We start from the raw sequence: 24,461 nt of genomic DNA, 5'->3' as shown, positions 1-24,461 counted from the left end.
GACCGAGTTAGGGGTGGGAGGGAAGTGGACAGTGATGGTTTTCTACATTTTGATGAGGCCCAAGTGTTTACCCTTCAGTCCCTTACAATGCCTAAACAAAATGCTTACTGAAGCCATTGTTTTATTTTAAAAACATAATTAGTTATTTTCTAGTTGTTAATATCAAATGTTTCAAGGCAGTAATAGATTCTCCATGTGGTCTGCCTTGTCATTTGTTAGGGCAGAGATGGCTTTTGGGGTGAGAATGGGAAGGAGGTGTGGGGCTCCATAGCATGAGAGGTGGTCCTCTGTTGCATAGACGTTGCCATTGACTGGGTTATTTTTAAGATGAGGCTGCAGAGGTTACACCTGGCCTATTTGGGGACTGCAACTCGGTGCCTAACACGGGACTGGGACTGCTTTCCACACAGCGTCCACACGAGGACAGTGTGCCTGCTGCCAAGCGTGGACAGCGTCACCTGAGTGTGCCTACTGCCAAGAGCCCACTGTGGTTTCTGGCTGTATCTCCCAGGGTGGCTGGCATGTCTGTTCTACAAGCACAGCAGTCGTGCAGCAGACTGTCTGGGCCGGAATCCAGTTTTGTTTTCTGCAGTTCTGGGTTGTTTCCCTTCCTGTCCCTCTTCCCTTCGTAATGCATTCACCTTATGCGCGTTACAGGAATGGGCTGCAGTCATCACTTTCCTGGACATTTCTTCTCTAGCGAGCTGACTGCGTCTGGGGCACTCTGGCTCCCTCTCTGTCAGCAATCCTTATACAGACAAACAACGTTAGGATCCCACTTTAAATCACCTAGGAAGGGAGCCAAGCCTGGGCTGTTCGAGAACCCTAATAGCCAGAGTAGCTGCCAAATACTCTGTATCATTTCTGTAGATCCTCTGGGATCTTGCCTTTGTTTACTTGGAATCACATTTCCTTGAGGCACGCCTAGAAGACCCATATCGTCTTGTGCTTTCATCCACTCCTTTCTAAGCTGGGCTCCCTGCAGACCTCCACCCGAACATTAACTCTCTGTAAGATCACTGCTTTTCTTACTGCCTCCTACAATAGCTGGTAAGGGAAAGATAGTTTGTACCACGGAGCTCTCTTTCTAGGTGGGGACACGAGGCCTGGAATTGCTACAACCGCTTTTGGTACCATGAACGAAGCCAGCCTGGGGATGAAGCCAACACAGGAGGGCAGAGTCAAAAGAACTCCAGAGAAATGGAACTGAGTCCTGATCAAACCATTCCTGAAGCCTATAATCCTCTTTCCAGTTTTGTCAGCCAATGTTATCTTTATGGCTTCAGCTAGTTTAAGGAAGATTTTGTTCCTTTCACCTGAAGAGCCTTAACTGGTTGGGAATGCCCTTCACAAGCCCCCTGCTCCCTTTCCAACTCCTCCCTTTCACTTAGGAACGTCACCATTCTGTAGTTTAGTGACCTTAGTCCTTGAACAGACCAAGTGCTGCTAGGTCTGCCCTAGATACTGCCTCACATATGAAGACATATGACCTCTGTGATTCAACTCAGATCCCACCTCCTCAGAGAGGCTTTTCCCAGTGATCTCAGTTCTGCACCTCCCTCCTCGTCTGAATCACGGTACCTGGTTGTTTAGAGTCTTAGCACTGTCTGGGGTTTTCTTTCAGGTGTGGGCTTGTTGACAGTCTGTTTCTTGACTACAGGGACATTGCCTGGGTCATTCATTTTCCCTTCCCAAGTGTCTGGCATGGAGTAAGTGTTCAATAAACACTCGCTGAAGTAGCGAATGGGTTCTCACATCTATACACTGTGTGTGAGCATCCAGCCACTGTGGAGGTGCTCAGGGCTGTGTTTGGACGGCAGCCGTCTGCTCCAGTGCCTTGTCCTTGGGCTCCAGTGTCCTTTCCATGCTCATACAGCTGTTTCCTGTATGTTGTCTGATTCTGCTTTCTCAAGAACCTGTTTCTTCTTTGCGAGGAAAACAAGAGAGTGTTCTGGCTGTTCAGTTGTGTGCTCAGAATTCGGAAAGTGGGGATAGAGATGAGGAAGATGACATCATGAGAAATGAACAGGAGACTAAGGGCTGCAAGGTTTGCCTGGGTCTTGCACTGTCCTACTCATTATGGTGTATTTGATCCGCAGAAAGCTGAGATCTCCCTCTGCTGGGCCTCAGAGGAGGGCAGGGGCACTCTGGGCTTAGGGGAGGCCAAAGTACCAGGACGGATCAGAGCAGAAGGCTTCTCTATTTATTACAAATATCATTACACAAATACAGCTGACGGGAGAGTCTAAAACTAGCCCAGACCTTTCCAAACCTGATCCCCCCGTAGACTCAAGGTCAGGGGCCAAGCTCACTGGCCGGGGAGACCTTCTTAGAAGAACTTTTTGTCCCGTGGATGGTTCTGAGTCTTGGGTCCTGCAGCAGAGAGAAGCCCAACCTGCATGGACAACCCCTCATAGCAGCCCTTGGTGGCAATGCTCTGGGCAAGGCAGCACCTTTATGTTTCACAGTTGGTGTGTTCCCACCACACAAGTCAAGTGGACAGTTAAAAATAAAAGGAAAAAGCAGAAGGCTGGAAAAGTGCTCCTGGAAGAGGCTGTGGGTTGCGGAAGGGTACACAGTGGCCTTCGTATATACTGCCAGTTCCTCGATTTGGATGGAGGTACAGAGCACTCATTCTAAAATGATTCTTTGCATACATTTAAATGGTACTGACTTTCTGTATGCATGTTTTATCTTAAATTTTAAATTAAAGAGGAAAAAAAAAAAACCCCAAATATGAAAGGCTGTAAGTGGGTGATGGAGCAGAAATGAAACTGAAGAGCATAGAGACGGAAGAGGCGAGCAAAGGCGGGAGATGACGTCTTGGACATGGGGATGTTGGCCTCAGTTTCTCTTCTTCTGTCTGGATCCTGGTTCTGCTTCTAGGTGTCGGAGCCCCACTAGCATGCCCAGGATTGAGATACCTTAAATACAGACAGACAAGGTCAGTGGCTGACATAAGCACCGTGCTTGCTTAGATTACTTGTATAAGGCTGGTCCTTAGGGCTGGGACGGCTCCTGTGGGAGTTCCAGGGTCACTCGATGCTTACTTGCCACCGTGAGGATTGCCAGGATGAAAATCATGGGAGCCACGGTCCCAAAAACAAACAACTCACAGAGGAAGTGCCCCATGCCAATGAAGAAGGTCCAGAGCGTGATGTAGTAGAGCCTACAGGGGAACAGACAGAAACGGGACTGAAGGTTCAGCTTTTTCAGTGCAGAGGAGGTAGTCAGACTTGAAACACACAAATCAAAACCCAGGAAATGACTATGGCTAAAGAAAAAGGAGACTTGGTCCTGCAAAAGACCTGGCTGCTGGATCACATCAATTTTCCTCATGTCTAGGGTAAAACTGAAGCTTTCAAGTGCTAAATTGAGAGGAGGATGACCCAGCAGAGTGCCTTTGCAAGTCTTAGCAAGGTGGTGAGACCAGTAACAGCAGAGCAGAGTCTGGGGTATGGCAATCCTAGGTAGTGCAGATGATTGTGGACCAATCACATTTCCATATTCTACTCGCTCAAATTGTCTTTACTCTAGTCCAAGCCCGCTTTGCACCTGTCTCAGTGTTCTTGCCTGGAGAATCCCAGGGACTGGGGAGCCTGGTGGGCTGCCGTCTATGGGGCCGCACAGAGTCAGACACGACTGAAGCGACTTAGCAGCAGCAGCAGCAGCAACAGCCAGGGGCTGCTCAGTGCTCATCTGATGGATGCCACCGAATGAAGGGCCTGAATGAGGAATGGGTAGCAAGGGACTTTCTGGGGCTTTTAGATGCTTTTGCAATATGGGCTGCATCTTAAGATATTTTGCATCTTAACCTAGCAAAATGGCCAGAGGGAGGACACAGTGATAACCTCACAGGAAGAGAATTTGTTCCTCCGTTTTGACAAGAAGATGGAGAAGACAGAAGTTATAGGAAGATGGACCACTTTGATACCTGGTGTCTTTCTTCTTTCTGAAATTTACAAATTATGAAATATTTCAAAAATACAAAAAATCATACATCATAGAATTTACCCCTATGCAACCAATACCCTACTCCATCAAATCTCATTTTCTTGACATTTTTGCTTCAGACACTTTTCCTAAGAAATAAAATATTACAGATTTCAGTTAAACCTTCCTGTGGATCCTTTTCCACCCTGATCCCATTCTCCTGCCTCCTTTCTCCCCAGAAGGAACTAACATCTTAAGATTGACTTTTATCATTCCTATGCATATTTTTACACACTTAGTAAACATGTATGTATTTTGATACATACATGATGTATGTGTGTATCATTGGGTTGATGTCTTTTCTTTTTTTTTTTTAAGTGAAAGTAGGTTTCTTTGGAGAAATACACATTAAATGGGCAGAATGCAGACTGTCTCAGAAAGTAAGAACAGCTGAGAATTGATTTCAAGTTTCTGGTTAGGGAGGGGATAGAGTCAGAGAGCATATCAGAAGTACATGGACCAAACTCCCAGGCTTTTAAAAAAAGGTTGGAAATAGAAGTCAGCATTTTGGCTGTCCTGTGTTGGGTGAAGGGATAATGAATGGGTAAGAGAGGTAAAGATAAGTCTCAGCTGTCTCGGCTCATCCCCAAAGCACAACAAACAAAAGATACACCCCTTCTACTCGTCAGTAATTCTTCATCATGGTAAAGGTCGTTAAAATGATTATGCAGTCCTTACTCCCTCCCAGTCACCCTGAGAGGAAAAACAGTTACACGAGTCTCATTTTATATATGAAGGGGCTGAGATGCAAAGAAGGTCTAATAAACCTGCTGCTTCAAAGCTAGTTACCAACAGAAAGGAGACCAGAGCCTATTTTCCAGTTTTCATTCTTGAGCCTCAGAGTGTTTTCACTAAACCATGCTACTTCCAAAAATATATGTCAGTGTGGAACAAGTAAACCATAGTTTCAGGTTCAAAAAAATAAAGATGAATAGATCACAGTGCTAACAGCCCTCAAATCCCACTTGTCCTGGTCTTCCTCAGTTTAAATGAATCGAGTCTCTAATACGCAAATCTACAAAATCAGCAACAAAAATCACTGCTTCCCAGGGCTACTAGGAGGAGACTTCATCAACGTCACTGGAAGCATGTGGTATAATAAGAGGCTCAATAAATACCACCACCTCCTCTCTTGTCCAGGTGCCGAGAGTCCGGCTAACACAAAAAAATCTTAGTATGAAGCTCTTTTGGTGGCCTCACTTGGGGACCTGAGCAAAGTTCCCACCTTGATTGCGGTGATAATTGGTGTTGGGAAGAAAGCTCGAGCCCCCTCCAGGGGCCAGTTTAGATTACAACACGATCCAGCCCAGGGGCTGCGACTGCCAGCAATTGTTCCACACTAGTCTGTATGAGGGCTTCCCAGATGGCCAAGAGGTAAAGAATCTGCCTGCCAATGCAGGAACTCAAGAGATGCAGGTTTGATCCATCCCTGGGTCAGGAAGATCCCCTGGAGTAGGAAATGGCAACCTGCTCCAGTGTTCTTGCCTGGAAAATACCATGGACAGAGGAGCCTGGTGGGCTACAGTCCATGGGGTCGCAAAGAGTTGGACTTGAGTGTGCACGCACACATGCACGCAGTCTGTGTGAGTCCTCTGAAGAGGCAGAATACAGAGGTGTGCTGGGTTCTCTGTGACCCTCCCTTCATGACTCTGTGTAAACACACAACCATTCACTGGTGAGCTCATGACATCATGGATCCTGATTTCTGTTCATCCCTGCCGCTCAAGGAGGAATGTGAGAATAAGGTACGTCAAGGCCTCTCTAAAAAGAGCAGGCATACTACCTCTTTAGTAGAAGAAAGGCTGACCCCTCAGTAAAGAAGTAGAGGAATATGATGCAGGCCACTGGATCACACATAACCAGTTTGCTGTGTTTGTTTCAAAGATTTTTAAGCTTTAAAGACCTTCAGGCCTGTGATGTTTTCTGTCCCTGGAAGGAATGGTACGTAGGTGCGCTGGCTGCGCGGGCACAGGAGGGCCGAGAGGAGCTACTCCACGTTCAAGGTCAAGAGGGGCAGCCATGAGGAGATACCCCACGTCCAAGGTAAGGAGCAGCGGCTGCGCTTTACTGGAGCGGACATGAAGAGATACCCCACGTCCGAGGTAAGAGAAACCCAAGTAAGACGGTAGGTGTTGCAAGAGGGCATCAGAGGGCACACACACTGAAACCATACTCACAGAAAACTCTCCAATCGAATCACATGGACCACAGCCTTGTCTAACTCAATGAAACTAAGCCATGCCGTGTGGGGCCACTCAGGACGGGAGGGTCATGGTGGAGAGGTCTGACAGAATGTGGTCCACTGGAGAAGGGAATGGCAAACCACTTCTGTATTCTTGCCTTGACAACCCCATGAACAGTATGAAAAGGCAAAATGATAGGATACTGAAAGAGGAACTCCCCAGGTCGGTAGGTGCCCAATATGCTACTGGAGATCAGTGGAGAAATAACTCCAGAAAGAATGAAGGGATGGAGCCAAAGCAAAAACAATACCCAGTTGTGGATGTGACTGGTGATAGAAGCAAGGTCCGATGCTGTAAAGAGCAATATTGCATAGGAACCTGGAATGTTAGGTCCATGAATCAAGGCAAATTGGAAGTGGTCAAACAGGAGATGGCAAGAGTGAACGTCAACGTTCTAGGAATCAGCGAAATAAAATGGGCTGGAATGGGTGCATTTAACTCAGATGACCATTATATCTACTACTGCGGGCAGGAAGGATCCTTTAGAGGAAATGGAGTAGCCATCATGGTCAACAAGAGTCCAAAATGCAGTACTTGGATGCAGTCTCAAACGACAGAATGATTTCTGTTCGTTTCCAAGGGAAACCATTCAATATCACAGTAATCCAAGTCTATGCCCCAACCAGTAACACTGAAGAAGCTGAAGTTGAACAGTTCTATGAAGACCTACAAGACCGTTTAGAACTAACACCCCCCCAAAATGTCCTTTTCATTATAGGGGACTGGAATGCAAAAGTAGGAAGTTAAGAAACCCCATGGAGTAATAGGCTGTTTTGGCCTTGGAGTACGGAATGAAGCAGGACAAAGGCCAATAGAGTTTTGCCAAGAAAATGCACTGGTCATAGCAAACACCCTCTTCCAACAACACAAGAGAAGACTCTACACATGGACATCACCAGAGGGTCAACACCGAGATCAGATTGATTATATTATTTGCAGCCAAAGATAGAGAAGCTCTATACAGTCAGCAAAAACAAGACCGGGAGTTGACTGTGGCTCAGATCATGAACTCCTCATTGCCAAATTCAGACTGAAATTGAAGAAAGCAGGGAAAATCACTAGACCATTCAGGTATTACCTAAATCAAATCCCTTATGATTATTCAGTGGAAGTGAGAAATAGACTTAAGGGACTAGATCTGATAGATAGAGTGCCTGATGAACTATGGAATGAGGTTCATGACATTGTACAGGAGACAGGGATCAAGACCATCCCCATGGAAAAGAAATGCAAAAAAGCAAAATGGCTGTCTGGGGAGGCCTTACAAATAGCTGTGAAAAGAAGAGAAGTGAAAAAACAAAGGAGAAAAGGAAAGATAGAAGCATCTGAACGCAGAGTTCCAAAGAATAGCAAGGAGAGAGAAGAGAGCCTTCCTCAGCAATCAATGCAAAGAAATAGAGGAAAACAACAGAATGGGAAAGACTAGAGAGCTCATCAAGAAAATTAGAGATACCAAGGGAACATGTCATGCAAAGATGGGCTCGATAAAGGACAGAAATGGTATGGACCTAACATAAGCAGAAGATATTAAGAAGAGGTGGCAAGAACACACAGAAGAACTGTACAAAAACGATCTTCACAACCAAGATAATCACGATGGTGTGGTCACTCACCTAGAGCCAGGCATCCTGGAATGTGAAGTCAAGTGGGCCTTAGAAAGCATCACTACGAACAAAGCTAGTGGAGGTGATGGAATTCCAGTGGAGCTATTTCAAATCCTGAAAGACGATGCTGGGAAAGTGCTACACTCAATATGCCAGCAGATTTGGAAAATTCAGCAGTGGCCACAGGACTGGAAAATGTGAGTCTTCATTCCAATTCCAAAGAAAGGCAATGCCAAAGAATGCTCAAACTACTGCACAATAGCACTCATCTCACATGCTAGTAAAGTAATGCTCAAAATTCTCCAAGCCAGGCTTGAGCAATACGTGAACCATGAACTTCCAGATGTTCAAGCTGGTTTTAGAAAAGGCAGAGGAACCAGGGATCAAATTGCCAACATCTGCTGGATCATGGAAAAAGCAAGACAGTTCCAGAAAAAACTTCTCTTTCTGCTTTACTGACTATGCCAAAGCCTTTGACTGTGTGGATCACAATCAACTGTGGAAAATTCTGAAAGAGACGGGAATACCAGACCACCTGACCTGCCTCTTGAGAAACCTATATGCGGGTCAGGAAGCAACAGTTAGAATTGGACCTGGAACAACAGACTGGTTCCAAATAGGAAAAGGAGTACGTCAAGGCTGTATATTGTCACCCTGCTTATTTAACTTCTATGCAGAGTACATCATGAGAAACGCTGGGCTGGAAGAAGCACAAGCTGGAATCAAGATTGCTGGGAGAAATATCAATAACCTCAGATATGCAGATGACACCACGCTTATGGCAGAAAGTGAAGAGGAACTAAAAAGCCTCTTGATGAAAGTGAGAGGAGAGTAAAAAAATTGTTTAAAGCTCACCATTCAGAAAACTAAGATCATGGCATCTGGTCCCATCACCTCATGGCAAGTAGATGGGGAAACAGTGGAAACAGTGTCAAACTTTATTTATTTGGCTCCAAAATCACTGCAGATGGTGACTGCAGCCATGAAATTAAAGATGCTTACTCCTTGGAAGGAAAGTTATGACCAACCTAGACAGCATATTAAAAAGCAGAAACATTACTTTGTCAACAAAGGTCCATCTAGTCATGGCTATGGTTTTTCCAGTAGTCAGGTATGGATGTGAGAGTTGGACTGTGAAGAAAGCTGAACGCCGAAGAATTGATGCTTTTGAACTGTGGTGTTGGAGAAGACTCTTGAGAGTCCCTTGGACTGCAAGGAGATCCAACCAGTCCATTCTAAAGGAGTCCTGGGTGTTCTTTGGAAGGACTGATGCTAAAGCTGAAACTCTAGTACTTTGGCCACCTCATGCGAAGAGTTGACTCATTGGAAAAGACTCTGATGCTGGGAGTGATTGGGGACAGGAGGAGAAGGGGATGATAGAGGATGAGATGGCTGGATGGCATCACCGACTCGATGGACATGAGTATGAGTGAACTCCGGGAGTTGGTGATGGACAGGGAGGCCTGGCGTGCTGCAAATCACAGGGTCGCAAAGAGGTGGACACGACTGAGTGGCTGAACTGAACTGAATCTTTAATGTTCACATCCTAGGTTACTGAATCAAATCCTAGGCCATATGATGGAACCATAATCCATCATAACAGTGCTTCTTGACTCTGGGCATTTATTAGAATCAACTGAAGAAATTTTATCAAATTATCAAGACCTGGATATCAGAACAGCTAAATCGTACCCTCTGGAGGTGGACCCAGGAACCCCCTAGTATTTTCTGAAGCCTTGCCTTGTTAATTGTAATGATAAACAAGTCTTGAGGGAGGAACACAATGGCTCTGCTTAGCACCCATTGCCAACACAGGGAGACTGGTGCTGTTCCCTCCCTTACATACGTTTTGTTGTGAATGTCGATGGCGCAGAGGCAGCGAACCACTGATGAGAGCAGCGTCCAGACTCCAAAGGTCCGAGCTTGGAGGCCATTCACTGTGCAGCAGAAACAAGCAGGAGTGTTGAGAAGGGTGCGTCAGGGTTCCCTCCAAACTCCTCCAGCTTCACTAGAGGAGTCAGAGAGCTGAGCCTGTGATCCCCTTGGCTGGGTAAGGTATAGGCTCTAATGCTGCACGTGGGAACTAGAAGGAATGGAAAGAATTCCAGAAGGAAAGTTGATTCAGCCCCTCTTCAAATGCCTATAGTTGGGTGGGCGAGTTCCAAGAGTAGAAACCCAACAAACAGCCTACTTTGGCAGTAACTCTTGGGGTAGTGGTTTATGGGTCTCCCTGGAATCTGCTCTGGTTTTGGTGAAGCCCAGTGAGTCTGAATCAGGATAAGCGTGGAGGAACACGGTGGAGAGCGGTCTGTCAATGCAAGATGCCTAGGAGGTCAGCAGACTTTCAGTGAGGCTGATGCAGGACAGAACACAGAAATACTGAGCCCTGCACCCACACCTGGTCTTTAAGAGACCCAGGTCCCTGGATCTCCTGAATTCAGGTCTATATCACGTGAATGAAGCCCTAACGAGGCTGGTTTCCTGTGCGTGCAGGAAGGGAACAAAGCTCCGGTGTTAGCTGGGACCACTCCGCTCTTGCCAGCTTCATTCTGGCACTGCTGTGCTAAATATCTTGTCCAGAGTGCTTAAATCATAGTCTATCATAACAGTGCTTCTTGACCCTGGGCATTTATTAGACTCAACTGACAAAATTTTTTAAAATTACCAAGACCTGGATACCAGATCAGTTAAATCATATACTATGGAGGTGGGCTGGAGAAGGCAATGGCGACCCACTCCAGTACTCTTGCCTGGAAAATCCCATTGGTGGGGAAGCCTGGTGGGCTTCAGTCCATGGGGTCGCTAAGAGTCGGACACGACTGAGCAACTTCACTTTCACTTTTCAGTTTCATGCATTGGAGAGGAAATGTCAACCCACTCCAGTGTTCTTGCCTGGAGAATCCCAGGGATGGGGGAGCCTGGGGGGCTGCTGTCTATGGGGTCACACTGAGCCGGTTACGACTGAAGCGACTTAGCAGCAGCAGCAGCATGCAGGTGGGCCCAGGAGGTCCCTGGTATTTTTGAAAGCCTTGCCTTGTTGATTTTAATGTACTGGTATTGATCTATAGGGAAAAGCAAGGATACTTCCTTTGCTGGTCTCCTGAGCAAGAGAAATTTTAGGGGACAACACTCACAACCAAAATTTGTGATTTTCAGGGTTTTCCTTTAAGGATTTTTCAGCCTTTGGAAAACCAGACAGCAACACTAAATTCACAACCCCAAAGATCTTTAGATGGAAGTCATCTTGAGAAAAAAATCTCATATCCCAAACTAAAATATAGCGGTTAGTCCTGGAGAGCTATATTCTTTTTTTTTTTTTTTTTTACATTCTTTATAAAGCATTTTGATAGTGCTTCTGATGAAATGACAGGAAATTTCTCTTTTCTATTTCTATATATCTCTTTATGAGTGAGAACTAAAAATGGAATATCTCAGTAACCCTAACCAGAGTAGGCATCAGGTACAATTCTTCTACTGGATGCTCCAGGGTCCTGCTATCACCAGCAAAGCACCAGGAGGTCATGTGGGACCTACTTCTGAGCTGTGTGTGCATGCAGGCCTGCACAGGCGCGCACACAGAGTTCTGCTCACCTATTGCCCTTCGACAAATCAGATGACCTCTGAGCCTTTCTGTCTCAATTTTAAATTCAAAGGGCTAGGACAGATGACCTCAAAAACCTGTGAATCTATACAGAGTTCCTGGACCACCGGAGGACAGCACTGGAGGGTGAAAAGTGGAATTGTTCCACCCACTTTTCCAGGTTCTCTAAGCTTTGTTCAAAGTGAGCCTTAGCCTTCTTACTTTCATTTTATACTCAGATGCTGCAAAAATGTGAGCTAAGTCAGAACCTGAATGTGGGTTACCTATATATGTGACATAGAATTGTCGCTACTATGAAACGGTGCAGCAGCTCAAGCCACCCCACGTATCAAAGCAGGGAAGCGCAAGCTGAAATGTGCAACCACTCTCCAGCAAAGAGGCTCAGGACACTGGGGAAAGCCATGGCGGGCCTGCAGAAGTTCATGTGGGAAACCAACCTGGAGGGATTTTGGATATCTTTTCAGGGTCTGTGTCATGGTTTGAGAAGACCTTGGATGAGTACTTCTCCATATGCAAGGTAGGGTATAAACCATACGGCCCATGACCTAATTTCTGAAAGAAGCAACAGGAAAACCTTCTTCATGGTTTCCTCATCAGGCATCAGAGTCACCTGCACAAAGGATGCAGGTCTTTGCTTTCTCACCCAGGTCTGGTTTGCCAGTGTAGATATTTTCATAGAGAAAGGTGTGGTCTCGGAAGCTCTGCAGCGAGTGACCCACGACTATGATGGATGTCATCATCAGCCAGCTGCGTAACACGTTGAGGAATCTGCTCATGGCTCCCCTCCAACCTGAGAGGGCTTTTTGCCCTGGAAACAAAAGCAAAGGGCAGGAGACAACAGATGGTTAATGTGCTTCAACCGTAAGCTCTGCAGTCAACCTGTGTCCCATTCATGAGAGCTGCACTAATCTTACTTCGTCAGTCATTTCATAAATGAAATGGTGCTCTCCCAAGCACCAGAGGCTCGTCTATCCCCAGGCACCCTTCATAGGGTTGGCACTTCGCCTTTGAATACCTACCTTCACTCAAAGTGTGCTGACAAGAGTAATAAAAAAGGGCTAAATAATGCAGTGGCTGGAAATGACAGACCCTGTGGAAAAAGTGTGGACAAAGGGAACAGAGGAGAGGGAGGTGTTCAAACATCACTACAAAGAAATAAAATGGACTCTAATGAAAGATTTATGGAAGTTGGTCTCAATATTTCATCATACTACCAGTGGTGAGTCAACAGCATACTGTGCAATAGGTAGCACCATGCTTATTTTCGGCTAAGGAATTTCTCCAAAATATTAGCCTAAATCAACACTCGCTTCTCGTGGCTGAAATCAGACCCCTGGGATCTTTACGTCTAACCTGATGCTTCACGACATTCTTTTGTACTGCAAGTACCTCAAAGGTAATTATAAATCTACTAACAGGTACCTTCCTGGCCACTGGTGATCGATCCTTCCAAGCACAGAGAAGTCTTGCACGTCTAAGTGGCATCTATGGTTTGAGGGAAATATTTATATGCTTTAAGTTTTCTCTACTTTGGTTCACAGGGATTCCATGTTCCATAAATTAGGAAAACAAAATAAAAGTTAAAAATAAATAAATTGTGGGGACTTGAGAAACAGTGAGAAAATTAGACGGAGAAGGAAACAGCTATGTTGGTGTTGGGTTGCGGAAGAAATTACAGTTATTGATTGTATACACCACGTGCTGTGCCAAAAACCTATCTATTATCTCACTGAATCCTTAAACAAGGTCGGGAGACACCATTAATATTTCCACTTTACAGATGGGGGCTGGCACAGAGGTGTTAAGTGACTTGCTTGAGGTTACACAGGCAAGAGATGAAAGAGCTGAGATACAGAACATGGTCCATGCGTCTCTATGATGGTCTCACTGAGCATATTTGGATGAAGTTTCCATTTTTGAGAGAGTCAAGCAAACCATAGCCACCTGTCTTCAAGCGTATAGAAAATACCATCGGGGTGTATACTTTTTATTTAAAAAACAGAACAAAATGTTAGATCAACCCTTGCTGAGCACCGATTCAAATTCTCTTGGTTTAAATAAAAACCATGTAATAGAAATCTAATCATGGAATTGATGCTTCCCATCTTTGGTATGTGACCCATGGTTTGTCTAGCGTCTGGTTCATTTCTTTGGCCTGAAGTGGCGATAAATTATCAGGCTTCCTTTGTCACTTTGACCGTAGGCCTTGTGTTATAGTCCCACATTACTCAGCTGAAAGAAATACTAACATCAGTAATGGCTCAAAACAGTGTGACACACCAAAAAACAAAGAAAGTTCCAGAGGAAGAAGGGTCAGTGGATGAAAGGCTCAGTGCAAATGGGTCACAAAAGTGGCCTCTGTCAAAGTCCAGAGAGAATGAAGCTCTAATGGAATCACAAGCAGTTCCAGCATGGGCCAAGATACACACACTCCCCTCCCCTCCTCCCTCCCTCAGTAGGACACTTAAGCTCTCAGGGTCAGAAAAGCTGCATGGATGGCCTCCCTCTTTGACAGAACTTAGGCCCCTTTCACAGAAGCTCTCAGAAACTCCAGAAGATAGCTGGTGAAGGCAGAGCCTGAGCACTCTTCCAAATTGCTCTGCCAGTCCCTCAGCACAGCTTCCTCAACGCTTTTGAGGGCCTCTGAGAGAATCCCACATGTATTCCCCAATTTTGTCCTGACCCAGGCCAGGAAACGTGTGGTGTTTAGTAGAGTCGGGAGTGAGTGGTTCCTTTCCTGGTCTCACTATTCAGTAGCTGTGTGACCATGGGCAAGTAATTCACACTTTACAGCTTCGGTTTCCTTACCTGCAAATAGGAGATTAAAATTACCTATTCCAAGCATTATTATAAGAATTACTTTAGAAAGCAAAGCTTCCTCGCATTGTGCCAGGCTCAGAGGGGCCATTCATTCGTTCATCGATTCACTCGTTCTGTACCTACCAAGCTTTCTTCGTTTTCCCAGCTCCCTCCTCTCTTGGTCTCTGAAATCTCTTTTTTCTCCCTACAAGGTTGCCTCCCGGGTATCTTCCTTCTATCCCATCTCCATTTTTCCAGGCTGTGCGGATCCTTTCCATTAGAAGTCACACAGATACCCACCTCTCCCCCCCATTCCCCGCCCCCCCCCCCTCCCCGCTGCTGCTGCTGCTGCTAAGTCGCTTCAGTCGTGTCCGACTCTGTGCGACCCCATAGACGGCAGCCCAACAGGCTCCACCGTCCCTGGGATTCTCCAGGCAAGCATACTGGAGTGGGTTGCCATTTCCTTCTCCAATGCATGAAAGTGAAGTCGCTCAGTCGTGTCCGACTCTTAGCGACCCCATGGACTGCAGCCTACCAGGCTCCTCCATCCATGGGATTTTCCAGGCAAGAGTACTGGAGTGGGTGCCATCGCCTTCTCCGCCTCTCCCCACTACATACACCCTACCTGTTGAGAGTACTCTCAGCACAGCAGCAGCAGCAGCGAAACTGCCCCAGCACAGCTGCAGACCTGAGTCAACCTGAGCCCTTGTTCCCGCCCCCACTCTCAGCCTGGCTCCCAGATTGGGTTGTTTCTATCTGTCCTCGTTCTGATTGGCTGTTTTTGTTCTGCTGGAAGCCATGGGTCTTGGACCCCTTTACTGCTAATCAGCGGTTGCAGCTGTCCAAGCCTCAACCCCAGCACTCGGCCCTTGCAGTGAACACTCCTGTTGAGTGCAGCAGAACAACTCCATGTTCGGAGTCAATGTATTTGGGACGGCGGGGAAAAGAGCGGATAAAAGACTTCAAGACGCCTGTGAAGACCTGCCGGTGAAGGAGGAGGGAGGGAGGTGGAGAGCGCTGTCCCCGCCTGGCCGCCTCGAGCGATGGGAAGATGAAACAGGTAAACGCCTGCGCCCGCGCCCTCCTCCCCGGAGAGAGGGGCGCCCCGAGTCCCGGCGGGCGCCGGCCGCTGCACTTGCCTCTCCTTGTCTTGGAACAGCTGTTGGCTTCCGGGCGCGCTGGGCTGAATCGCAGCGGCTGCGGCTCCCCGCGTCCTTTCCGTGGGGAGCATCTGAGGACCTCCCTGGGATGGGGGTGAGCCATGGGTGGGACTGAGAGCCTGATCCTCTTAGGGTGAGGACACTCCTCGGGCGAGAGTCCTCAATCTTCCGATCTCCCTGTTTCTTCCTGCCCAGCTCGCGGCCTAGCACAGGTTGGCATCCCTTCGTCGCTTGGAAGTTTAGTTTGTTTTTTATTAATTTAAGGGACTTCCCAACATTTGGGGAAATTCTGAGAAATCCTGTTGGGGACACTCGGAAGAAAACCTTGAGATTGTTCCATACTGCCCATTTCGCTGAACATGTGTAGGGATCCTTGTCGGAATTGCCTTTCCTCGCCCCCTATTTACGTTATCACATATGTTAATGCATAGAAAAATAAGATTTGGAAAGATCAACTGCTCATCTTTGAGAAATAGCATTATGGTCATTGAAACATTTTCTTATCTATTATTTCTAGTCCATCCTCAAACACAATGAAATGTACCTTTTCTTTATTAAAGTATTTTAATTAGCAATAGGCTAATTTTAATGTCAATTTGATATTCGGATCATAGTTTATGATTTCCAACAAGGGAGAATAATTTTTGAGAGCGTTTGGAGGGAAGGTTCCCCTCCCCCCAGCTATTTATAACCTTGATTCAGCAGAATAAGACCATGGCATCTGGTCCATCACTTCATGGCAAATAGATGGGGAAACAATGGAAACAGTGAGAGACTTTATTCTGGGGGGCTCCAAAATCACTTTCGGAGAAGGCAATGGCACCCCACTCCAGTACTCTTGCCTGGAAAATCCCATGGATGGAGGAGCCTGGTGGGTACAGTCCATGGGATCGCGAAGAGTCGAACGCAACTGAGCGAGTTCACTTTGACTTTTCACTCTGATGCATTGGAGAAGGAAATGGCAACCCACTCCAGTGTTCTTGCCTGCAGAATCCCAGGGACAGAGGAGCCTGGTAGGCTGCCGTCTCTGGGGTCGCACAGAGTCGGACATGACTGAAATGACTTAGCAGCAGCAGCAGCAGCCAAAATCACTGTAGATGGTGACTACAGCCACGAAATTAAAAGATGCTTGCTCCTTGGATGAAAAGCTGTGACCAACCTAGACAGCATATTAAAAAGCAGAGACATTACTTTACAAACAAATGTCCATCTAGTCAAAGCTATAGTTTTTCCAGTAGTCATGTATGGATGTGAGATTTGGACCATAAAGAAGGTTGAGTGTCAAAGAATTGATGCTTTAGAATTGTGGTGCTGCAGAAGACTCTTTTGAGAGTCCCTCAGACTACAAGGAATTCAAACCAGTCAATCGTAAGGGAAATCAACCCTGAATATTAATTGGAAGGACGGATGTTGACACTGAGGCTCCAATACTTTGGCCATCTGATAGAAAGAGCCGATTGATAGAAAAAGACCCTGAAGTTGGGAAAGACTGAACAGAAAAGAGAAGGGGGTGGCAGAGGGTAAGACAGCTGAATAGCATGACCAACTCAATGACTCAAAAACACCAATCTCAGCAAACTGAGGAGACAGTGAAGGACAGGGGAGCCTGGCATGTTATAGTCCATGGGGTAGCAAGGAATTGGACATGACTTAGTGACTAAACAACAAATATCAAGAATAGAAAAACACTAGCAAAAATAAGCAAAATAAAAGTTAACGCTTTAAAATCATTCTCAAAGCTGACAAAATTTTAGTTCAGTTTCAGTTCACTTGCTCAGTCGAACGACCCCATAGACTGCAGCACACCAGGCCTCCCTGTCCATCACAAACTCCCGGAGCTTACTCAAACTCATCTCCATCGAGTCGGTGACACCATCCATCCATCTCATCCTCTGTCATCACCTTCTCTGCCTGTCCTTAATGTTTCCCAGCATCAGGGTCTTTTCAAATGAGTCAGCTCTCCACATCAGGTGGCCAAAGTATTGGAGTTTCAGCTTCAACATCAGTCCCACCAATGAACACCCAGGACTGATCTCCTTCAGGATGGATTGGTTGGATCTCCTTGCTGTCCAAGGGACTCTCAAGAGTCTTCTCCAACACCACAGTTCAAAAGCATCAATTCTTCATCCCTCAGCTTTCTTTATAGTCCAACTCTCACATCCATACAGGACCACTGGAAAAACCGTAGCCTTGACTAGACAGACTATTGTTGACAAAGTAATGTCTCTGCTTTTTAATATGCTGTCTAGTTTGGTCATAACTTTCCTTCCAAGGAGTGTCTTTTAATTTCATGACTGCAATCACCATCTGCAGTGATTTTGGAGCCCAGAAAAATAAAGCCAGCCGCTGTTTCCACTGTTTCCCCATCTATTTGCCATGAAGTGATGGGACCGGATGCGATGATCTTAGTTTTCTGAATGTTGAACCTTAAGCCAACTTTTTCACTCTCCTCTTTCACTTTCATCAAGAGGCTCTTTAGTTCCTCTTCACTTTCTGCCATAAGGGTGGTGTCATCTGCATATCTGAGGTTATTGATGTTTCTCCCAGCAATCTTGATTCCAGCTTGTGCTTCCTCCAGCCCAGCGTTTCTCATGATGTACTCTGCACAGAAGTTAAATAAGCAAGGTGACAATATACAGCCTTGACGTATTCCTTCTCCTATTTGGAACTAGTCTGTTGTTCCATGTCCAGTTCTAACTGTTGCTTCCTAACCTGCAAACAGGTTTCTCAAGAGGCAGGTCAGGTGGTCTGGTATTCCCGTCTCTTTCAGAATTTTCCACAGATTATTGTGATCCACACAGTCAAAGGCTTTGGCAAAGTCAATAAAGCAGAAATAGATGTTTTTCTGGAACTCTCTTGCTTTTTCCATGATCCAGCAGATGTTGGCAAGTTGTTCCTCTGCCTTTTCTAAAACCAGCTTGAACATTTGGAAGTTCACAGTTCACGTATTGCTGAAGCCCGGCGTGGAGAATTTTAGCATTACTTAACTAGTGTGTGAGAGAGTGCAATTGTTCGGTAGTTTTGAAGAAGGAATTCCTAGGGCCTGAACTCCATCTTAGGCCTGTTCGTGCTGATCGTGCTTGGCCACCTTTCCAATGGACTCTGACCTCTCTGTTTAGTGCCTATGAAAACAACAACAGAAGGATAAGACCCCCTCCAGACAGGGGAACCTTGAAGATCGTATCTTGTTACTCACCACCTAAAAGAAAACATTCACTAATCACCCCTTCCTCCAGACAGGCCATAAATGTTTCTATATCTATTGGAGTGTAACCTCGGGTTTATTGATTATTGGCTAACTGTTTGACTGTTTGAGCACATGAGCACATAGCACGTGAATGATGGGGTTATTGGGATTGTATTTTCCTTGGTTGATGTAAGTCTCAAGGAATTTGGAGTGGTGGGTTCAGACACGTACACGTGGAGTATAAAAGATTTTCACAAATGCTGGTCGGGGTCCTTGGCTAAGAGGCGACTCTGCCTTGGGCCCGCCGGTGTAATAAACTGCACTCCACTATCTGCATTGTCCTTCTGAGTGAGTTTGTTTCCCGGAACGCATGGCTACAACAGTTTGAGCATTCTTTGGCATTGCCTTTCTTTGGGATTGGAATGAAAACTGACCTTTTCCAGTCCTGTGGCCACTGCTAATCAAAATGATTAGGAAACTGAAAACTGGGACTTTAAATTTTCATTTACACCAGAAACCAGGACACATTAATAAATTACACTTTTACAGACATGAAAGAACAAAAAAGTTCAATTGGTAACCAAAGTAGACTAGTTTAATGGTTGAAATCCTAAGAACATTTTGGTTTTTAAACAGTTGTTTCATGAGGAATAGATATTATTCACTCTTGGGATCCAGCCTACATAACTCAAAGCCTCTAAGCCTCATTCATCCCAATGTCTGTGCTGGAAATGCCTTCCCCACTTTCTCTGTTCACCTAATCCCACTCTCTATAGTCCAGCTCATCTCACCACCTCCCTGGAGCCTTCCCCAGCTCCTGCAGCCCACAGAGTTGTATTTCTCTGAACTGTAGCACTCGCTGTATAATCATTTGTTGATGATCTTTTTAATGGATATAAAGCCAGCTTTTACAATCAGAATTAAATACTTTGTAAGGACTAAAGAACCTATATACCAAGTGCAGATTTCCACATCTATATGTATAAATTTATAATTTGGGATCCCCACGAAAATATAGAAAAAGAGCCCCTTTACATTTACTTGCAAAGAATGTCGTGTAAAACTAGGATTGCAAAGCATGAATACTTTAATACAGCCTGGGGATCTGAGCAGATCTAGCAGATGTCCATGGAGAGACATCTTGGGACCAAGTCAACATCCTAGGTGATTTAAGACCTTCGAACGTCCAAAACTTTAAAAATGTAAGCCTGTTCCTCCAAGTGTGAACAAGATTGACTTTAAGATAAAGTCTCAGCTGCTAAAGAGCCACAAGTCTCATCTCATATTCATCCAAGCTGCAGCCTGGCTCCTCAGGCAGAGTCTGGGGACAGTGTATGGGCAAGCCCTGGAGCCTGTTAAAAGCCTAGGCTCACCCTGGACCTACTGAACTAGAGGCTGCATTTAAAAAGACATCTAGGTGATTTGTTGGTTTGCACATTAAACAGTCATTGGTTGCTGTGCTTCCTTGCTTTCTTTCTTTTTTCATCTTCACCCCCCAAATGAAGAATTCAAAGCTCTGGGGCTATGGTTCTAAACTTGAGCTGCACATTAAAATCCCATGGGGGAACTCTTCACATTCCCAAAACCTGAACCACATTTCAGGTCAAGATCTCTGAGAGTAGCCCCAGAATCTGCATGTTTAAAACTCCCCTGGTGATGTCAGCTTGCAGCCAGGTTTGAGCATCCCTGTGGAGAGAACCAGCTCCTGGTTTTCTACAGAAAGCTAGCACAGTCTGCCCCCTAGAGGCCAACAACTACTCAAGGCAATAGGAATTAAACCTGAAGTCCAAATGTCATGCATTGGTTTACCATCACCTCCACCGGGGCTGTAGATGTGGAAGCATGGAGCCAGAGGAGGGAATCAGCTCAGTTCAGTCGCTGAGTCGTGTCCGACTCATGAATCACAGCACGCCAGGCCTCCCTATCCATCACCAACTCCTGGAGTTCACCCAGACCATCCAGCCATCTCATCCTCTGTCGTCCCCTTCTCCTCCTGCCCCCAATCCCTCCCAGCATCAGAGTCTTTTCCAATGAGTCAACTCTTCGCATGAGGTGGCCAAAGTACTGGAGTTTCAGCTTCAGCATCATTCCTTCCAAAGAAATCCCAGGGCTGATCTCCTTCAGAATGGACTGGTTGGATCTCCTTGCAGTCTAAGGGACTTTCAAGAGGCTTCTCCGACACCACAGTTCAAAAGCATCAATTCTTCGGCACTCAGCCTTCTTCACAGTCCAACTCTCACATCCATACATGACCACAGGAAAAACCATAGCCTTGACTAGACGGACCTTTGTTGGCAAAGTAATGCCTCTGCTTTTGGATATGCTATCTAGGTTGGTCATAACTTTGCTTCCAAGGAGTAAGCGTCTTTTAATTTCATGGCTGCAGTCACCATCTGCAGTGATTTTGGAGCCCAAAAAAATAAAGTCTGACACTGTGTCCACTGTTTCCCCATCTATTTCCCATGAAGTGATGGGACCGGATGCCATGATCTTTGTTTTCTGAATGTAGAGCTATAAGCCAACTTTTTCACTCTCCACTTTCACTTTCATCGAGGCCTTTTAGTTCCTCTTCACTTTCTGCCATAAGGGTGGTGTCATCTGCATATCTGAGGTTATTGATGTTTCTCCCGGCAATCTTGATTCCAGCTTGTGCTTCTTCCAGTCCAGCGTTTCTCATGATGTACTCTGCATAGAAGTTAATTAAGCAGGGTGACAATATACAGCCTTGACATACTCCTTTTCCTATTTGGAACCAGTCTGTCTCAAAAACGACAGAATGATCTCTGTTCATTTCCAAGGCAAACCATTCAATATCACAGTAATCCAAGTCTATGCCCCAACCAGCAATGCTGAAGAAGCTGAAGTTCAATGGTTCTATGAAGACCTACAAGACCTTTTAGAACTAACACCCAAAAAAGATGTCCTCTTCATTATTGGGGACCGGAATGCAAAAGTAGGAAGTCAAGAAACACCTGGAGTAACAGGCAAATTTGGCCTTGGAATACGGAATGAAGCAGGGCAAAGACTAATAGAGTTTTGCCAAGAGAATGCACTGGTCATAGCAAACACCCTCTTCCAACAACACAAGAGAAGACTCTACACATGGACATCACCAGATGGTCAACACCGAAACCAGATTGATTATGTTCTTTGCAGCCAAAGATGGAGAAGCTCTGTACAGTCAACAAGAACAAGACCAGGAGCTGACTGTGGCTCAGATCATGAACTCCTTATTGCCAAATTCAGACTTAAATTGAAGAACAAGGGAAAACCACTAGACCATTCAGGTATGACCTAAATCAAATCCCTTATGATTATACAGTGGAAGTGAGGAGGGAATGGGAAGGCTAAATGGCTTACACATCAGGTTGAGACCCTGTATGAGTCCCTCTTAGGAAGTACTGACGCTTGGAATTTGTAAAAATGGTGCCCTTGGACATCTTGTATTTGTCATTTACATGTGTAATACTGCACACTTGCCCACACCCTGTCTGCTTCACCTCCTTCATTTCCCTAATATTTTAGCTCCAAGTTCTTGTGAACATCTCTGTACAGCCTGGAATCCTGAATGAGAGAAGTTTCACTGCACATGTCTATCTGGATACCTGTCCATAGAATTGAGTTGAACTCCACATCACCACGAAATTTCAGAAAACTGGGACCAAGAGGAGATCCAATGAGTTTTCAGAGAGATAAGAACAGGTTCATAAAACACTTTGAAGAAAACAGGCACAGAATGTCAGCAGGCTGTCTTCAAGCTGGGAAGCTGGAGCTGAGTACAACAGCGCCGTCTGAAGGAGAACCCTTAACTGCCTAGAATCCTACACTCAAACTCCCGAACAAAAGTGCGAGTCACACATCTTCACACTTCCAAACTTCACACTTTCCAAACTGAAAATGAACTGTCTCCATGTCCAGAAGCTGCTAAAGGATATGCTCCACCAAAACAAGGGAGGCAACCTAGAGAGAGTGAGAGATGAGATTCAGGAAACTGGGTTATGAGGGCAGGGGATGGGAATCACTGAGACTGTGGAAAAGGAAATTCCCAGGTGGACAGCTATGAGTCGGGCAGGAAAACAGCCTGTTCGGATGGACGCTGATCAAAGACTCCAGGAAAGATTCTATCAATAAGATGACACTGAGGGGATTGTATTTGAAACTATAGAGTGGGGTAAACAGAACTTGGAGAGAATTAGGGGCTGGACTTGTGATAAAAACCACAAATATAACCAAGTAAATGGGGAAGGGCGTCAATTTAAAACTTCAGTGGAATATAAAAAGCTATGGAGGAAAGGGGAACAAAGCCATGGTGACTTTAAGTGACTTCAGTTGTGAACAATGTGAACACAACCATAATACTGTGAAAACAAAGTTGATATAATCCAATATGGCATAACTATATTGGGAGGATGCCGGAATGGAAAGTGGGCACATGTATGAGGTAGAGATGAAGGTAGGGTGAGTAGAGCTAAATCCTTGTCTATCATATTGGAAAATCAACAGACAATGCCTAAGGTGGACAAAATCAGGAAGTATCTATAGAGAAAGTGAAAGTTGCTCAGTCATGTCCCCGTGACTTTGTGACGCCATGAACTGTCCCTGGAATTCTCCAGGCCAGAATACTGGAGTGGGTAGCCTATCCCTTCTCCAGCGGATCTTCCCAACCCAGTTATTGAACCAGGGTCTCCTGCATTGCAGGCGGATTCTTTACCATCTGAGCCACAAGGGAAGCATGGAAGTATCTATATACCCATGTTATTCAGAGCTATGGAGATAAATACCAAAGAAATCACCTACTAATAACTGAAAGTAGTTACCTCAGAGGACCAGGAAAGCAGGGAAAGCAATGACATTTTTGATACATGGCTATTTGATTTTTTAAACTATATAAAGCTTTGGTTTAAAAAAAAACTGTAAAATTTTAAAATGGAACAAGTTGAATGAAGATTGTGCTGCTTCTCTGAGGCGCACAGGTGATGTCCAAGGATGAGGTCAATTCCATCCTGGACTTTATAATGTTGGAGCTAAACTGAACACCAAACCTCCAACCCTGGTGCCGCGGGAAGCTTCTTCAGTTGAGCTGTGTCCTCCAAAGCCGTGCTGGGTGTCTCCTCAGAAAAGCAGGTATGTGGTCAGAGGCTCTGTTACCTCTGTCTTCACCCTTTCCGACCTCCCACCTGTTTCTAGTGACTTTCAGGCTTGTAGACTCTGTGTAGGTTTAAACTTTTCTATTTGTGGCTCATCTGCTGCCCCAGCATCCAAAGGCCAAGCCCAGTTCCGCTTCTCCCCTGAATGCTGTGTGTCAGTGAGCAGCTCTGCCAGCTCGCAGTCAGCCAAGCCCAAGCCCTGAGAGGCGCCATCACTGTGTCCACTGGGAGCAGACCTCCTCACCACCTTCCCCATGGGCACGACTCTCGTTCAGATTCTCATGGCTCCTTACCTTGATCACGCGACGCCGACTTCATTGTTCTTAGGCCTCTCATTCCCCATCACACCCTCCACAGGGCTCTTCACTTCTGTCCGGGCCTCTGTCCTGCCCCTACCTTCCAGGAGGTTCTCACTCCCTGGCTTAGCGCACAGGAGGTCGTGATGCTGCTCTGGCCGCCTCTCCCATCACCGCCCACTCCCAGCTTTCCCTCCACCTGCTGGACCCACCTGCAGCTCCCAGCCAGCACCTGAGCACATCATGCCTAGTGTCCTGTCTCACTGCAGGACAAGCATCACCTCCTCCAGGAAGCCTTCCTTAGAGCCCAAGTGTGATTCACGGGCTCCCCTCACTTCCTGCCTGTCCACCTTTCTGGTAGCTCCTGTCTCACTGTAGCATGAGTGTTTATTTGCTTAAGTCCTCCATTCACTGTGGTTTCTTCAAGGTTA

The 24,461-nt window shown here is 45.9% G+C and overlaps 1 protein-coding gene across 4 annotated transcripts; it reads right to left on the bottom strand.

The window, feature by feature from the left end:
- Positions 1-2,181: 2,181 nt before the first annotated feature.
- Positions 2,182-24,164, bottom strand: LOC129621819 (ergosterol biosynthetic protein 28 homolog). 4 transcript variants are annotated; one of them, XM_055538698.1, is made up of 5 exons: positions 24,028-24,164; positions 12,085-12,249; positions 9,687-9,777; positions 3,051-3,169; positions 2,182-2,924 (listed from the first exon to the last, which is right to left on the bottom strand). In XM_055538698.1, exons 1-5 carry the CDS (start codon positions 24,068-24,070, stop codon positions 2,845-2,847), a joined length of 498 nt encoding a protein of 165 aa, XP_055394673.1. In that variant the 5' UTR covers positions 24,071-24,164; the 3' UTR covers positions 2,182-2,844. The 4 variants fall into 4 exon arrangements, with proteins under 4 accessions (XP_055394673.1, XP_055394675.1, XP_055394674.1 ...); XM_055538700.1 differs by having other exon boundaries at positions 3,117-3,169; XM_055538699.1 differs by lacking the exons at positions 3,051-3,169; positions 24,028-24,164 and adding exons at positions 14,385-14,499; positions 14,866-14,983.
- Between the last annotated feature and the right edge of the window lie 297 nt (positions 24,165-24,461).

This window comes from Bubalus kerabau, chromosome 10 (genome assembly GCF_029407905.1).
Source record: "Bubalus kerabau isolate K-KA32 ecotype Philippines breed swamp buffalo chromosome 10, PCC_UOA_SB_1v2, whole genome shotgun sequence".
Classification (NCBI taxonomy): domain Eukaryota; kingdom Metazoa; phylum Chordata; class Mammalia; order Artiodactyla; family Bovidae; genus Bubalus; species Bubalus kerabau.
Note: the sequence above shows the minus strand (reverse complement) of the source record. Positions and strands in the feature narration are given on the sequence as shown.

Excerpts from the sequence above, each read along its gene's own strand:
- LOC129621819 (XM_055538697.1), bottom strand. The coding sequence starts at position 24,070 with ATGAGAGGCCTAAGAACAATGAAGTCGGCGTCGCGTGATCAAG. Across the intron at positions 12,250-24,027 it reads GTCGGCGTCGCGTGATCAAG|GGCAAAAAGCCCTCTCAGGT; the intron begins GTAAGGAGCCAT and ends TTTTGTTTCCAG. Across the intron at positions 2,925-9,686 it reads ATCGACATTCACAACAAAAC|GTATCTCAATCCTGGGCATG; the intron begins GTATGTAAGGGA and ends TCTGTATTTAAG.